The sequence below is a fragment of the Penicillium argentinense genome (genome assembly GCF_028826775.1).
Source record: "Penicillium argentinense strain IBT 30761 chromosome Unknown utg000011l_segment0_segment0, whole genome shotgun sequence".
Classification (NCBI taxonomy): Eukaryota; Fungi; Ascomycota; class Eurotiomycetes; order Eurotiales; family Aspergillaceae; genus Penicillium; species Penicillium argentinense.
The window spans coordinates 2,030,262-2,043,876 of NW_026622670.1; the positions used below are offsets into that span (position 1 = coordinate 2,030,262).

The 13,615-nt window shown below is 53.4% G+C and overlaps 7 protein-coding genes across 7 annotated transcripts; 3 read left to right on the forward strand and 4 right to left on the reverse strand.

Moving 5' to 3' along the window:
• Positions 1-88: 88 nt before the first annotated feature.
• Positions 89-981, reverse strand: N7532_011777 (uncharacterized protein; the record flags this gene model as incomplete). The annotated part of the gene is made up of 4 exons (XM_056624268.1): positions 89-211; positions 269-730; positions 819-860; positions 928-981. 4 exons carry the CDS (start codon positions 979-981, stop codon positions 89-91), a joined length of 681 nt encoding a protein of 226 aa, XP_056469256.1.
• Positions 982-1,378: 397 nt separating this feature from the next.
• N7532_011778 (uncharacterized protein) lies at positions 1,379-2,945 on the forward strand (the record flags this gene model as incomplete). Its single annotated transcript, XM_056624269.1, has 3 exons — positions 1,379-1,417; positions 1,468-1,527; positions 1,590-2,945. The coding sequence occupies 3 exons, from the start codon at positions 1,379-1,381 to the stop codon at positions 2,943-2,945; spliced, it is 1,455 nt and encodes a 484-aa protein (XP_056469257.1).
• Positions 2,946-3,396: 451 nt separating this feature from the next.
• Positions 3,397-5,198, reverse strand: N7532_011779 (dolichyl-P-Man:Man(7)GlcNAc(2)-PP-dolichol alpha-1,6-mannosyltransferase; the record flags this gene model as incomplete). Its single annotated transcript, XM_056624270.1, has 3 exons — positions 3,397-4,799; positions 4,863-5,138; positions 5,189-5,198. 3 exons carry the CDS (start codon positions 5,196-5,198, stop codon positions 3,397-3,399), a joined length of 1,689 nt encoding a protein of 562 aa, XP_056469258.1.
• Positions 5,199-5,316: 118 nt separating this feature from the next.
• On the forward strand, positions 5,317-5,865 carry N7532_011780 (YOS1 family protein; the record flags this gene model as incomplete). Its single annotated transcript, XM_056624271.1, has 4 exons — positions 5,317-5,350; positions 5,401-5,460; positions 5,547-5,657; positions 5,810-5,865. The coding sequence occupies 4 exons, from the start codon at positions 5,317-5,319 to the stop codon at positions 5,863-5,865; spliced, it is 261 nt and encodes an 86-aa protein (XP_056469259.1).
• Positions 5,866-7,640: 1,775 nt separating this feature from the next.
• On the reverse strand, positions 7,641-7,823 carry N7532_011781 (uncharacterized protein; the record flags this gene model as incomplete). The annotated part of the gene is made up of 1 exon (XM_056624272.1): positions 7,641-7,823. One exon carries the CDS (start codon positions 7,821-7,823, stop codon positions 7,641-7,643), a length of 183 nt encoding a protein of 60 aa, XP_056469260.1.
• A 1,031-nt stretch (positions 7,824-8,854) lies between these two features.
• creB (uncharacterized protein) lies at positions 8,855-11,344 on the reverse strand (the record flags this gene model as incomplete). The annotated part of the gene is made up of 3 exons (XM_056624273.1): positions 8,855-10,996; positions 11,047-11,184; positions 11,234-11,344. 3 exons carry the CDS (start codon positions 11,342-11,344, stop codon positions 8,855-8,857), a joined length of 2,391 nt encoding a protein of 796 aa, XP_056469261.1.
• A 380-nt stretch (positions 11,345-11,724) lies between these two features.
• On the forward strand, positions 11,725-13,080 carry N7532_011783 (uncharacterized protein; the record flags this gene model as incomplete). The annotated part of the gene is made up of 3 exons (XM_056624274.1): positions 11,725-12,318; positions 12,376-12,461; positions 12,696-13,080. 3 exons carry the CDS (start codon positions 11,725-11,727, stop codon positions 13,078-13,080), a joined length of 1,065 nt encoding a protein of 354 aa, XP_056469262.1.
• Between the last annotated feature and the right edge of the window lie 535 nt (positions 13,081-13,615).

The following is a 13,615-nucleotide window of genomic DNA, read 5'->3' on the forward strand; positions in this document are numbered from 1 at the left end:
CACCTGAAACACCGTTTGTTCTAGACATATATCAGGTTGTAGAGCAACGCTGAAAGCCCGAAATACTCCTTTCCTTTGGTTTTGTCCCTTACTCGGCGCGCCGCGCTTCGAAGGTGTAAACCAGGCGAGCAAGTTCAACTTTGCCAGCCTTGGTGACCGCGACACGGCGAGTGTGGCGACGTTCACCATCGACGAGCTCAAAGCCCCAGATCTAAACAGAATTAGCCAATGCTGTAATTCATCAAAGCTTTCAGAGGGAAACACTTACCTGCTCAGCAGTCCAGCCATTCTCATTGTTCTGCACGAAGCTCTGCATGTACAGACCCTCGCCCTCACCGAACTCCTCGCCCTCCTCATCGACGAGGAAGCCATCGCTGGCGGATCCATCGGACAGAATCTCGCCGCGCAGGAACTTCTGCACCTTGGCATCATCCTCGGGCTTGCCAACGCTAGTCTGAACCTCGACGGCCGGGCGAATCTTGCCGTCCTCGCCTTTGGCACCGCGGAAGTGGCGCGACTTGCCGGAGAGCGTGCCAAAGATGTTATCGACGTGCTCACGGGAAGTCCAGTCCAATGTGCGCGCCTCCTTGCTGCCAGAGATTCCGCCGGTGATCACCTGGTCCACGTCGATGTGGTACACCTTGGGGTTGGCAGAGTCGGGATATTCGTGCACGTGCAGAGTGACCGTGGCATAAGGAAGGGCCTTGCGGAGGAACCAGCTCATGCCTTGCTATTGATGTGTTAATCGAGATGTCTTTTTTGAATTTGGAGCCTAAAATGGGTTCAGGCACTTAGGAGGGTCCATAGTGATCATTTACCAGAGCTAGGATGGGGTCGGTGGGGTTGGACAGGGTTGCGTCCTGTTGTGTAGAGAATTGGTTAGTCTCATGCCTCTGGAAGTTCATTTGGCATCGGGCCTCTTCGCACCATGACCCATTGACCGCTCAAGTTCTTGATTGTGACATCGGCGGGGGCAGCCATCTTGATTGTTCCGAAGATAGGAATGCGGGGTGGTGGGGGGTAGCTGGATTGTGCTATGAAGTATCGCGACAGGTACGGATGTTCGAATTGAAGGTCAGAGTTAGCGGAGAGCAGAGAACAGGCTCTTAAGAGAAGTGTGCGAGACAGTAATCACGTCGCCCGGTCGATCGTCTCCCTATATACCGTTGCTGGTAGCGCCTGCCTTTGCATGTGTTACTTCCCGAGGCCCGCGCTGACACGTGCTTTGCTGATTCATATCGGCATCATCGGGTACGTTGGTGCGTCTGCCTGGCTGCTCGGCGGACCCGCTTTGTGCCTGAGGCTGCAATGTTTAATCGGAGCTCTGGAAGGCGGGCCAGCACTCCGTTGTTGACGGACTCATCTACCCTCCACAGCCATGGCTTTCAACAAGAAATACGCCGGTCTTCCAGACTTGGTAAGTCTCCGTGGCCGCACCATTGACTGCGCTTGCTCACCGTACACCAGGACCCCGCTCCAGATATCTACGAAACCCCTGACCTGACCGACGAAGCTTCCACCGTCCCTGTAAGTCCGGCATTGACAACTCCGGGTACGATGCAAATTACTAAGAACGTTTTGAAATGTAGACTGCAACAGTTCGCACAGACTCCGACCATGACGAGCCCGGCTCCAGTGCCGATATCGATCGCGACGGCGTCGACGCGGAGAGCGCGCGTAGGACATTTATGGGTGCCGCAGTTGATGCCCGCGACGTGAACTTCTCAGACAGCATCTCAATGAAGCGCCAAGCATACCGAAGCAAGAGCAAAAGTCGTCGTCGACGGAAACGTGACGATGGTACCGAAGAGGTTGGGGACCTCAGCGATAGCGAGGAAGAATCGGTCGAGCGACGGCTGGCACGCTTGCGGCGCGAAGTTGAGGACCTGAAAGTGGAAATGGCCAACCAGTCGGCTGCAGAAGGCAAGGAGGTCACCGAGAGCGATGCAGGTCAGACAGCCCAGAAGCCGGTTGACAAGGAATTGGGTGATGGCGTGGCAGAGTTGAGCCGGGCGCTGGATAACCTGCATGCTTCGTCGCGGAACGCTCAGGGCACGCCCTACTCGGCGGCAGCGATTTTGTCGCAAAAGATTGGCTCTGGGGCTGGACCTGCTGCGCCGGGCACCAACTCACAGAAACAACAGACTCCAACCGAGGGTTCGACCTATACGGCTCCTGCTGTACCAGCCCAAGCAGCTACCTCTTCAGCTGGCATTCTTTCCCATGCGGCAATCTTTGAGGGGCGCTTGGCACTGCTTGAATCTTCAATGGGAATCTCAAGCTCATCGAACCCTTTCGTAGGTGATGGCATCAACGAGCCCGCACTGCAACCTGTGCTCCCTGCTCTAGATCAACTCACGTCCAGACTAGCAGCGCTCACTGGTTTGCTGGTGGGTGGAAGTCCAGCATCCGGAGGCGCTGCATTGCCAGGCCTGACCACCCCACACCTCGAAGCACTGTCCACCAGAGTCCGCAAGTTGACCACAGACGCCGAGGCCCTTGCCTCTGCTCGCAAACGTGCAGCTGACGCAGCTAAGGCTTCTCAGGGTGCACGTGCTTCGGGTTCGGAGGATGGTGTTCCTACACAAGACGGCTCCGACTTGGTGGATAATGAACAAACGGCGAAAATACAAGCGCTCTACGCGACACTTCCCACTATTCAATCGCTTCACCCATTATTGCCCTCTGTCCTGGAACGCCTGCGCTCTTTGCGCGCTTGTCATGCCGGCGCGGCCCACGCTGCTGACTCTCTGAACGAGCTGGAGAAACGTCAGGCTGAAATGACATCTGAGATTGAACAGTGGCGTGAAGGCCTCGCTGCTGTTGAAGAGAAGATGAATCAGGGTGAAGCAGCTCTGCGGTCGAATGTTGAAACTGTTGAGCCCTGGGTTCGCGAATTGGAGTCTCGCATGGCCCGCCTGGATGGTCCTCCGGGTGGGTTGTAGGGTCCTGCTATCCTTTTAGTTCCAACCTGTCTGCCCCTGGGCAGAGCAGGGATTCATGATACATAAATACCCTATTGCATGTACCTTTCTTTTCACCTTTGTGCAATGTCTACTACGGCTTGTACTCTTCTCCCTTATATTTCCTGTGTTGCATATTTCCTCCCCGTAAAAGTGAGCACTGCGAGTTGCCAAGGAATAAGCCACCGATTGGAGCGTGCTATCTGTACGTATAGGAAATGAGAAAACAAGTATGGTTCCAGAGCTCTGCACTTTGTAAAAGAAATTTCGGCAGTACACAAATGTAGTAGAGTCTTGTTTCCGCCCTATTCAGTTTCTTACGCAGTGATTTGGTACTAAGTGCTTCATCCAATGCGGTCGTGGTTACGCATAACAGATAAATATCACCATAAAGGTCACCATCGATTGGATTTTAAAACCTCTCGAAGCTATCTCATCCGTCTCGGGCTCGCTTCAATACCTTCAACTTGGGTCGCATCTTTAGTTCAGCCCACCAACCGCGCAAGAGGATCTTTCGAACCGAGTCGCGGACACGGTCATACAAATCTGCTGCATTTTCACCACCCACAATGGACAACAGACGCCGCTCAGCGGCTCCATTTGCAGGCGAACCAGGTCTCAAGATGGAAATGCCTGCAAATCCGTCAATGACCTCAACAGTTTCCCACTCGGCTCCCTGGAGAATTTTCCGTAGTCGAGTCTCATCATTATCCCTATAGTCCGCATTCGATGAAGCCTCCACAATAACATAATCAAACTGGTTCCAAAAGGCGTGTGATAATTTAAGAGATTTGTCCTCAGTCTTGTCGTAATGCCACCCCAGGCCAGGGGATTGCTGTAGAAAGCGAGTGACGCCCGTTTGACAAGCAAGGTTACCCAGGTAGACTGACGCGCCATCAAGCTCGTCAGAAACCGTTTGAGCATGGTGACGATGGAGAGCATTTAGTGCGTGGGCGCCTGGGTAGTTCGCTGCGGATGCAGGGAGAAGGACAAGATTCGAAAGCAGGAATGCGGCCAAGGTAGATAGTACCAGAAGGCGAGATGCGATGCTAGCCAAGACAGAGCGTGAACGGCGGTTCCATAGGTACGACGCGCCGAGAGCAGCAACCGCGGTGAAGGCTGGAATGGTGTAGATGATAAAGCGCCATTCCTTGTGTGGCTGAATGCTGTACAACGCAATAAATGCCACTGCTGGTGTAAGCAACGAGATGGCCGGCTGACGGGTTGCTGGCTGACGGAGAGCAACAGGGATCGCGAGAAGGTAGGTAAGTGGATTCAGTAGAAGTCGTGGCAGCGCATTAAAGAAGTAAAACCACCACGGTGAAGTCCCCCATTCTGAAGACTGGCCTGAAACCACGTTGAACAAGAATGCATCCAGTTCCGGCCAGAGAGGGAAGCGATTCCAGAAAACAGAATCTATTCCCACGGTGATCTGCAGACCTAGGAAGAGACTAAACAGTCCGGCAAAGACGGTTTCTTGGAACAAGCGAACTCGCCCCATTGCAAGCAGGAAGATGGTCTGCGTGGCCACGAGCAGTGCCAGTTCGGAGCGGAAAACTATCCCTGCGATAGTGAGAAGTATCAAGGACAAGCGAGCCCGACGGCGCGCATCTTCTCGCAGAATTGTGTAGTCCGGAAGAAGCAGTCGTAGAGAGACAGTTGTCATGCCGAATGCAAACATGTTCGACAAGGGCCGAGATGCGTAGTAGATGACATGGAACTGGCTGCATTGGAAGAGCAGATACCACATGGCCACTGTCTTACCGAAGCCACGCTGGAGGCCATGAGCGAAATAAGCCAAAGAAGCCGCATTGTACAGACCAAGAATAGACCGAGCTGCAGATATCGTTAGTTTCGACCTCTTTTTTTACCGAGTTCAAGGAGGGGTGTATCACCTACCCAAGACCTGTCGATTGATAGCTCCGCTCAGCACTCCGAGGGGCTTTGATAGCTTTGCGAGCAATAATGCGCCGACGGCAGATCGGGGAACAGCCCCTGGAAAAGCGAAGTGATCATATTTCAAATCGAATTTGGGCTTCCAGGCCGGTAAACCATGAAGCAGAATGTCGTGCGTAGCCTGGATGTGGAACGACTCCTCAACTTTGGTGTACGGTGCAATGACGAGATGAAAAAGAATGAGAGTTGGGAGCAGTAGCGCGACGACGTACAATGCTACTAGAAGGTAGTTAGCACTGGATGGTGGTTGTGTGGGCGCGTGGACTTACCATTCCTCATGTTGACTGCATTGGATCGGAGAAGGTGGAGGGTGATCCGGAGATCTGGCGCTTCCGCACCTCACACTTATCACTTCACCTCCCAGCCATCCTCGATCCCTCTCTTCCGCGCGCCCACCATGTTTCTCTTCGGTCTTGGGAAGCTTGTCTACGGTGAGCAATGCGTGTTCCAAGCTCGTGACTGCATCTAACGCCCTCCCAAGTCATTGTCCTCATCATCAACGCGATCGCCGTCCTCTCCGAGGACCGATTCCTCGCTCGCAGTACGTCGCTTTCCCCCTTCCGAACGCGCCCCTATCCACCTTCAAGGCATCTCATGCGATATAACTAACTTGGGCGAATCATGTAGTCGGATGGGGTCGCACACAAGCTGAGCCGGGCTTCGGCGCATCCTACGACAGCACGAGTGTGAAGGCAAAGTCGGTTAACTTGATTGCCAGCGTGCGGACAGTCATGCGGAGTAAGTTCAGCTTTCTGCCATTGAGCTTTTTGTTCTACAGTAGAATTTTGCTTGCGGTCTTCCATGAAGAACCTAGCGTCTCGAGCGCGAAGAATGGGCAGGCATCAACGTCGCAACTCTTGACGCCTATGCTAACCCGCCATCCTCGACAGTCCCCTTGATCGTCATCAACACAATCATCATTGTATACGAGCTTATTCTTGGATGATTCCTCATTCTACCACCCTACCTTCCAAGCAACGAGTACCAGGGGAAGACGGTCGTACTGTGCACACCCCTCTAAGACCTTCGCCGCCTGCGCCGTCATCCCTTTTTCCAAACACTTGGAGCGAACCCCAAATGTCCCATACATGATCTACAATTTTCCAGCCACCGCTACCGGTGGCATGACGTTCACGAGCAAACATTTTAGAGGGAGCGAAGATGGGGAAACCGACTTGGCGACTCATTGATCGCGAGTAATTCACTTGGAGTTTTGGATTTGTTTCTTGGGGTGGAAACGTCGCCCGCCATGGCTCGAGCATACTGAGGCCCGCCCATGCTGATTTTCCTTGATCCTCCCTTTCGGCCTTCGGCCCATTGTTTATACCCAGTGACCTTCAATCCAAAAGAAATGATGAAACAGTGAAAACCATCTCTTGGCCCTGCCTTTGATCCAGCGGACTAAGCCTTTATCCCTCGAGGAGTGAAGTGAGTTGTTTTCGCAATCACCTTCTGTACGCTCACCTTGCTGCGTGAGTGGAAAGCATTAGCCGCGCGACAATGGTTGAGCTTGTTACAGAGCTCCGCAAGAGAGCGCCATGTTAGCAATCGAACCTCACAACCTAGGACCTGAGTCAACAAACATTCTCACAGAATAAGCTTTGCGTGACCAAGTGTGTTTCGCAGGCGGGGAAAGGACGGACGCTGCTAGAATATCTTCCTCGCAGATCTGAGCCCATAATCTTGTACTTGCATGTAGCAACGAGCCCTGCTCTATGAAACATGGATTGTCCAGGCAATACTTGTATGGCCGTAGGCATTTTCTGATTCTCTGATGATGTACAGGCATCTCGTCGTTATGTCAGAGACTATTATTGAGTTCTTCACTAATACTCGAAGGAGTCTAGACATGCTCATTATTCTTGTCCCAACGAAATCAATGAATACCGATGATTGTTGGAAAAGGAATTGCGTAGTCTGAACTTCCACATTGAAGACGAGTCATTCACACTCACCGCACCAGAGTCTCAAACTGCCAACGCTGGTCTCCAATGAGTGCCGTCAAATCGATGTATTCTCCTGTTCAGCACCGTTGTATGACAGGCCCAGCTGCCAGGCCGTCAACCAGCGGGTACCTTCAGGAGGCAAACAGATCGTCAACCAGTTCTTGGTATTTCTCCTTCTCCTCCATGGACTTGAAAGAGCCTGGAGACTTGTAGGGCCAATTGCCAGTCATTATCGTGTAGTAGATGGACCCGAGGCTGAAAATTTCCGTGCTTTTCGTCTATTCCGGTGGATTGCAAGGATTAAAAATCCGGCGTCAGGGAGATGCCGACCATCTACTTCTCTATTTGTTGAACCCCCCCAAAGTCACAGAGCAGAAGGTCGAGCTCATTTCTGGTGACAGTGTGTAACAAAATGTTCTCAGGTCGAAGGTCAGAGTATATCACACCTTTTTGATGAATAAATTCAATCGCCTCTGCGGCTTGTGTGTGCTACTTGAATCGTAGACGTATCGATGCTAGCATAGTGCTGACCAATATAGTTCTGTAGATTCCTATCGTTTACTTCCGCAAATAACAATCCAAATAGGTCATCTGAGACGCCCTTGAACGTAGGAAGAAGTCCATCACTGATCACAAGAAGTCAGGGGCTAACGGACTCTATTATTCTTGGATATAGTCCTAGGATTGTAAGACGTCGTTCTTCCACCTCAAAACTCCGCTTCATGTCTCGAATGAACCAGTTATCCGCGGCCTTCTTAAAAAGCCACTAAAAAAATCATGGACAATTGATAACGACACCTGGTGCCATGCGTGCAATGCGGGAATTTGAGCCTTCGCCCCAGATTTGGCCAAGAAGAGGCTCGTACGGGACCGGACCCTCTTCTTCGATGTTTATGGCACCTGGGCCTTCCATGATTAACGACTTTGCATGTGTATCGTCCCAAATCCTCGTCAACATGTTGTGAATGTGCTCGAAGGCAGCTTTGCGGCGAGGAACTGGAGACAAACAAACGAGGTCGGTGTCTTTCGCGCAAAGGTCAAGGAGTCTTGCAAACTTCTCAAACAACGCGAGCAAAGGTCATTGACGAAAGTAATCCAAACAGTTCCGGGAATTATGGCAGGATCAAAATGTCTCCAGGGCCTAGTAGGTTTTGCAGTTGCAAAAAGCCCTCAGACTCGACAGTCTCAGGGTAAGTGCTGGCGGAGGTTGTGTGCGCTACACGTCCGGCCCATGTCGAGTGGGTTGGGCGTTTGAATGGGGGCATTGATAGGATTAGAGAGTGGTGTAGTGGCGGTCAAACCATAGTGTGATTATATGGCCATAAGAGAGTACATGCCATGGCTTGTTGCACCTCCCTAAGATCGTACATCCGGCTTAGAAAATGACTAGTGAAGACAAAACAAGCAAGACATAAAAATTGTTACAAGCTACTAGTAGTACGATCTTACCACATTGAAAATGCAACGGGCATTTGGAGAAGAGTAGGCTGATAAAGGCATGCATCAAATAGGAAATTCGCTGATGGCTCGAAATCCAAAGCAAGAAAAAAGTAACGCCGGATAGATCCCAAGTTCCATGCTCGCCAGCATCGCAAAACATTCAGAAAAGATTAAGATAGAACGCCTCTTTCCGCACCATCTGGGGTACAACCCATTGGCGTTGGTATCATGCCGCCGCAGATAATACAAAATCAGCAGCAATGAAGACAAAAAGCAATCGTAAGCAAGAAAACCAGCCATGATAGAAGATCCAAGAGTCTAGAAAGACACATTCGTGGTTCTGTTCGATAGAAGAACCTAGCCACGGGAGAATGGGACAGAATAGCAGGGGTGCGGTTCGTTAGAAAATGTGATGAGAAAATCACGAAAAAGCTATGTCCAGAAGCAAAATGGCGCTTATATGTGCATGATTGCGAGGGTATCTCTGGAACCCCGATGAGGTTCCGGCATGCAAGATTCAAAATATCGCCCGGAGTAAAGAATTGGAACTCATGTCGTTTTCTTGAAACTGAGTGATCGCCAGCGGTGGGTGTGACCAGTCTTTTCGATCTTGTTTTCCTTAACCGGAGGTGGGCCTGCGCGGGAGAGCAACTTAGGATTCGAGATATTGGGACTGGGTGCATCTTTCGAAGGCACTGCTGACCGTTCCGCCTCTGATTCAGTGGTGGGGGTTTCGGGGAGTGGCGGGGATGCCAGATCCGACATAGACATGCGAGGCTCTTTGTCCTTGCTGAGGCGCTGGCTGAGACTCCGGCTACTGCGCTTGATGAAATTGAATGACTTCTTAGGAGAGCCATTCTCAGGTCCAACATCATTCAATTCCGCCTTGCTTCGTTCGATGGCAATTCGAAGCTCCTCGGCTTCGCGCTGCACTGCCTGTTGCCGTTGCTGATCTGCCTCTTTGCGACCTTTCTTCTCAGCCTTCTCCCGCTCTTTCTCTTCTGCTTTGAGACGTGCCTCCCTTTCCTTCTCTTCAGCCTTGAGACGTGCCTTCTCCTTCTTGGCGGCAACGTCACTCTTCTTTGGGCTTAAAGGCGGCGGTTGTTCGTCAGGAATTGGAGGTAGCGGTGGTTGGGGAGGTTGGACGGCAGGTGCTCCAGCAGGCGCTGAAGAGGGCTCGAGTTCGGGGCCCTCGTGGTGAGTGGGCATCATTTGGGGCGCTGTTGAGGTCCTGTGGATAGGAACGAAGCGGCCGTGGTCCTCCGAAGGCAACTGAGATGCGCTGTTCACATGATGCAAGTTCGAGTTCAGGGGATATCCATTAGTCTTTCCGGCATCTCCCACGTCCGATGCAGCAGTCGAAGAGGCCTGGTCCTCCTGGGCCTGCTCTCGAAGAACGGCCTCGAGAGTTGTCTCCTGATAGAATAGCACATAGGCGCATGCAAGTCCTGGCCGGTCTCCAAAGAAGTTCCGCACGTAATTCTTGTCCACTGGCTCCACCAGCTCATCATCAAAAAGCAACCAACCTCGATCCTCTGTCTTAATGATGGCAACGTAGTGGCCATGGTACGGGCCTCCGCCGATATGAACAACCACCGCATATAACTCGTAGAGACGATCCGGGTCTTCGGCATCATCCGTGGTATTAAATAGACGGAGATGGTAAGGATAGACGACGCGGTGGAACAACTTTTGTAGTCGTTGAAGATCTTCCGTATATTTGAAACGCTTGAGGTGCAGAGCTAAGACCCGAGGCAGGCGCTTGATCTTCATTCGCTTTTCTGCCTCTTGGAGCCCACCGCAGTTGTCGCAATGGAATTTATTTCGTTCACAGAGCATCTCCTCGGCTGAAAACTTCCGGAGGCACGAGGTGACAGACGAGTGCTGCTCCAGGTCCACAGAAAGATCCAAGAATACTTCGTCACGCTGGGATACCTTCTCACAGGTCAAACACTTTGTTTCTGATGTCAGTGTTCCCTCGAACAACTCATGCACCCATCGCGTTGTATTCGGTGATTTTGAGCCGGTGCTGGTCGTCAACATGCCCAGTGAGTCTGCACTCTCGGTGGGTGGAAGTGGCTTCTCCACGAAGCTTTGTTTTGTGGCTTCGGCCTCGACGTTCGAAACCACCTCGTTGAGCAAAAGATTCAAAAACTCGTGCGCATCCTGGTGCATTGGAGTCCGAAACATTTCGTTCTCGCGGCGAAGCACATCTAGGAATTGTTGTGGCCGGACAATTCCCGTTCGTGATTGACTTCCGACCAACGACTCGAAAATATCCTTAAGAGAAGTGAAGAGCGACTCCGACATGCCATAACTGGCGGCATTGTTCTTGGTTTCGAGAATCGGCATCGTCTGCAGGGCGACCTTCTTCTTATATTCCGGTGAATCCTTGTCCTCCGGTTTTTGGGGTTGGTTGGGAGGAACTCCGGCCCCCCGTGATGTCGGCGATGGAGCAGTAGCCTTCTGCTTGGCCGCCAGGGCCTCGGCTTCGAGGTGTGCATTGGGGTTCTGGAATCGGAGGTTCTTGGCGAGGGCTGCTTCGAGACTTTCGACCGGGGTGCGTTGCGGGTAGTTGATCACGGCTTCGCGGAAAGGGACAGAGTAGTAGAGACATTGGAGGATTGAATTGCAGTAGCACGTATTGCCATACTGGACAGGCGAATGGCCCGTAGGGTCAGTATACCTGATCTATGCCCTGGGACGAAACTGAACGGGAATATAACAAGAGATCTACTCACGTTTTCCATACCGAAAAACTTGTCACTTCCATCACCGCGGATCGCACCCATGTCTTGTAACCTCTTCTCGAGCGGGGACATCTGGGGAGTCTGCGGTTCCTTCTTGACCGGCGCCGGGGTGGGCGAAGGGGCGCTCGCCTATTCGAGTGGACAGGTCAGTATGGCCATTCAGCTGGATTGGTCTCACGAGCGCGACGAGGGCACACGCTCTGCTGTACCACCGCGCGTGAGGGATGATGCTCGCAGGGAAGGGCGGGCTTACCCCATTGGTCTTGGGGCGATGGAAAAGCGCCTTCATGATGGTCAAGTCGCGGCGTCGGTCGCAGCCCACTGCATGGAGTAGACGAGGATTACCGGGTGCGCGAGCGAGCACACATAGGAGAAGACGAATGCAGGTTGCAGCGAAGGGGAAGGAAGGGAGGGGCGTGAGGGGGGCAGCGGTCGAGGCTGGGGCCGGGGCAGAATAAGGTCAGGAACGTTCGGCGGAGAGCGTCCGGGGAAAAGCACTGGCGGTTGGGGGAGAGGCCGCACGCTAAAACCTGCCAGGAACCGCCGCTGGACGTGTGGGCGAGCAGCAGTGATGTGGCGCAGGGCGGAATGATGAATGGAAGGTTGTCTTGCGCTCTTCGGGAGTCGCCCCGACTTATCTTACTTCACCCTCCACCTTACTCAGATTCGATGCCTGGGCACAGCCCTGGAACTCCCAACACCCTCCGCTCGGGATTTCGCGCAGCCTGCACCGAATCATCCAGAAGAAGGGCCCTCCGCACTTTGCGACGAGCCACGTGGAGTCCTAAGGCAGGTACTGGTCCAATCGCCGATTTTCCTCGACGCGCGCAACCTCCCACGATGGAACTAAAGTGTGCGGACCGGCTGTATCGGAGGGACGACAGTGGTTCTGAGGGCCTCACGAAGTCTCGGCTGCGACCATTGGTCCTGGCCATGTCCCCCAGCGGAGCCCCCACGACGACCATGGAACGTGCTCCTCATTTCACCCGGCACCGCCAGCTTCTCAGCGCCGACGGTGGGTGCGATGAACTCTACAAACCCGCGACCGTTGCCCGGCGATTGGCCCGCGCGAGACGACGCTCACGGGCCATGTGTCCGCCCCTCGCATGGCGTTCCACAACGCCCAATGATCGTCTCCAGCGTGGGGAATGCCTCGGTGGCGGCGGAGTCGCGTTTCCCTCTTGCCGGGGTGAGAGTCCTGGATGGCCCGGCACCCACGCACTGCCCAGCGCGATCCCGGTGCATGATGCATCCCTTTCTGGGGTATTAGAGATCTGAGCATGGTCAAAATGCAAGGAATCCGCCGTGATCAACCCACAGGTGCGGCCGCCTGAGGTCCGCGCGGCCTGCCCCGCGTATTCCTGCTCCTGCGGCGACTTTCCGAAAAGCCAACCTCCCGGGCAATGGTACGATAACGCGGTCCCGCAAGGGAGCCTATTATTGACATTGACGCAGGCGGGCGCGCACTAAACCCCCCGTGGAGCCTGGTCATGCATGCCCAGTGCGTGCAGCAGAGCCCGCAGAGCACTAAACAGCGCTTGTCGAGAGAAGATTAGGTACCTAAGATCCGCCACTCCATGGAACCATGCGCAGGGATAGAATCTCTCCAGATGCCACCCCCAACATAATAATGTGAGCAGCCGCCCCCCCTTTCCCAGCGCTGGGGGGCCAGAATCGGGCGGCGCCCGTGTTCATTGGAGGTCCCAGGGCTTTCCTGCCACAGACAAGGCGGCGGCCAAGGCTGCACTGATGCAGATATCATTCTATCAAGCGTCTCCGTTGCAGGGACGGACACAGTACATCATAGTGGGGACGGCACTCCAGGAATCCAACCGCTGTGACTCCCAATGGCCCATCCTCTCGGCGGGTGCTCCACCGAATCGCATTGGAGCGGAGCGCGATGGGAAGGTGACTACAAATTTTATGGAGTATACTTCTAATACAGGCGCTATCTTTGATGGAAGCCCCGGAATTGGCGGTGGTTGCTTGGCGCTCCCGATTCAAGAAACTGGGACCGTTGCATGAAACCGCTTCGGTCAGCATATCTGTCGGTCGAATCAGGTTTCCATGCCTCGCGCGCGCCCTTTTCTTACACTCGGCGCATTGCTCGCTCACTTTCCTGAATATCCCGAGGCATTTTTGGGCTTCCGGGGGTCCGGCTATGGCTATGAGCTATTATTCTGCGGTATGCTTCCCAAATGGACCGCCCCTACATGACTCGCCACCCCACCTATTCGTATCCCAGATTACCCTGCGGTCAATGCTTTCATGGGGGCATCGCTAGTTCTCGTCTTCTGGTTTGTCTGTAGCTATGGTCCCTGGATATCACAGGTGGAATTCTCTGCCCCGGGTCTATCAGTTGAAGAAGAGAACAGGAATGATCGGCTGCAGTGGCTGAGTTTGACTTCAGTATGCTCAAGCTTCTTGTACACTGCATGTCATCCCCACCCCCGACGCCTAAGGTTTCACAGGAATTTCCTGGGCGTATCACATCACCACTATCCGATGTAATTACGCAGCATGGATATGATGAGAGATCTACCGAGTGCTGATCAGGAGC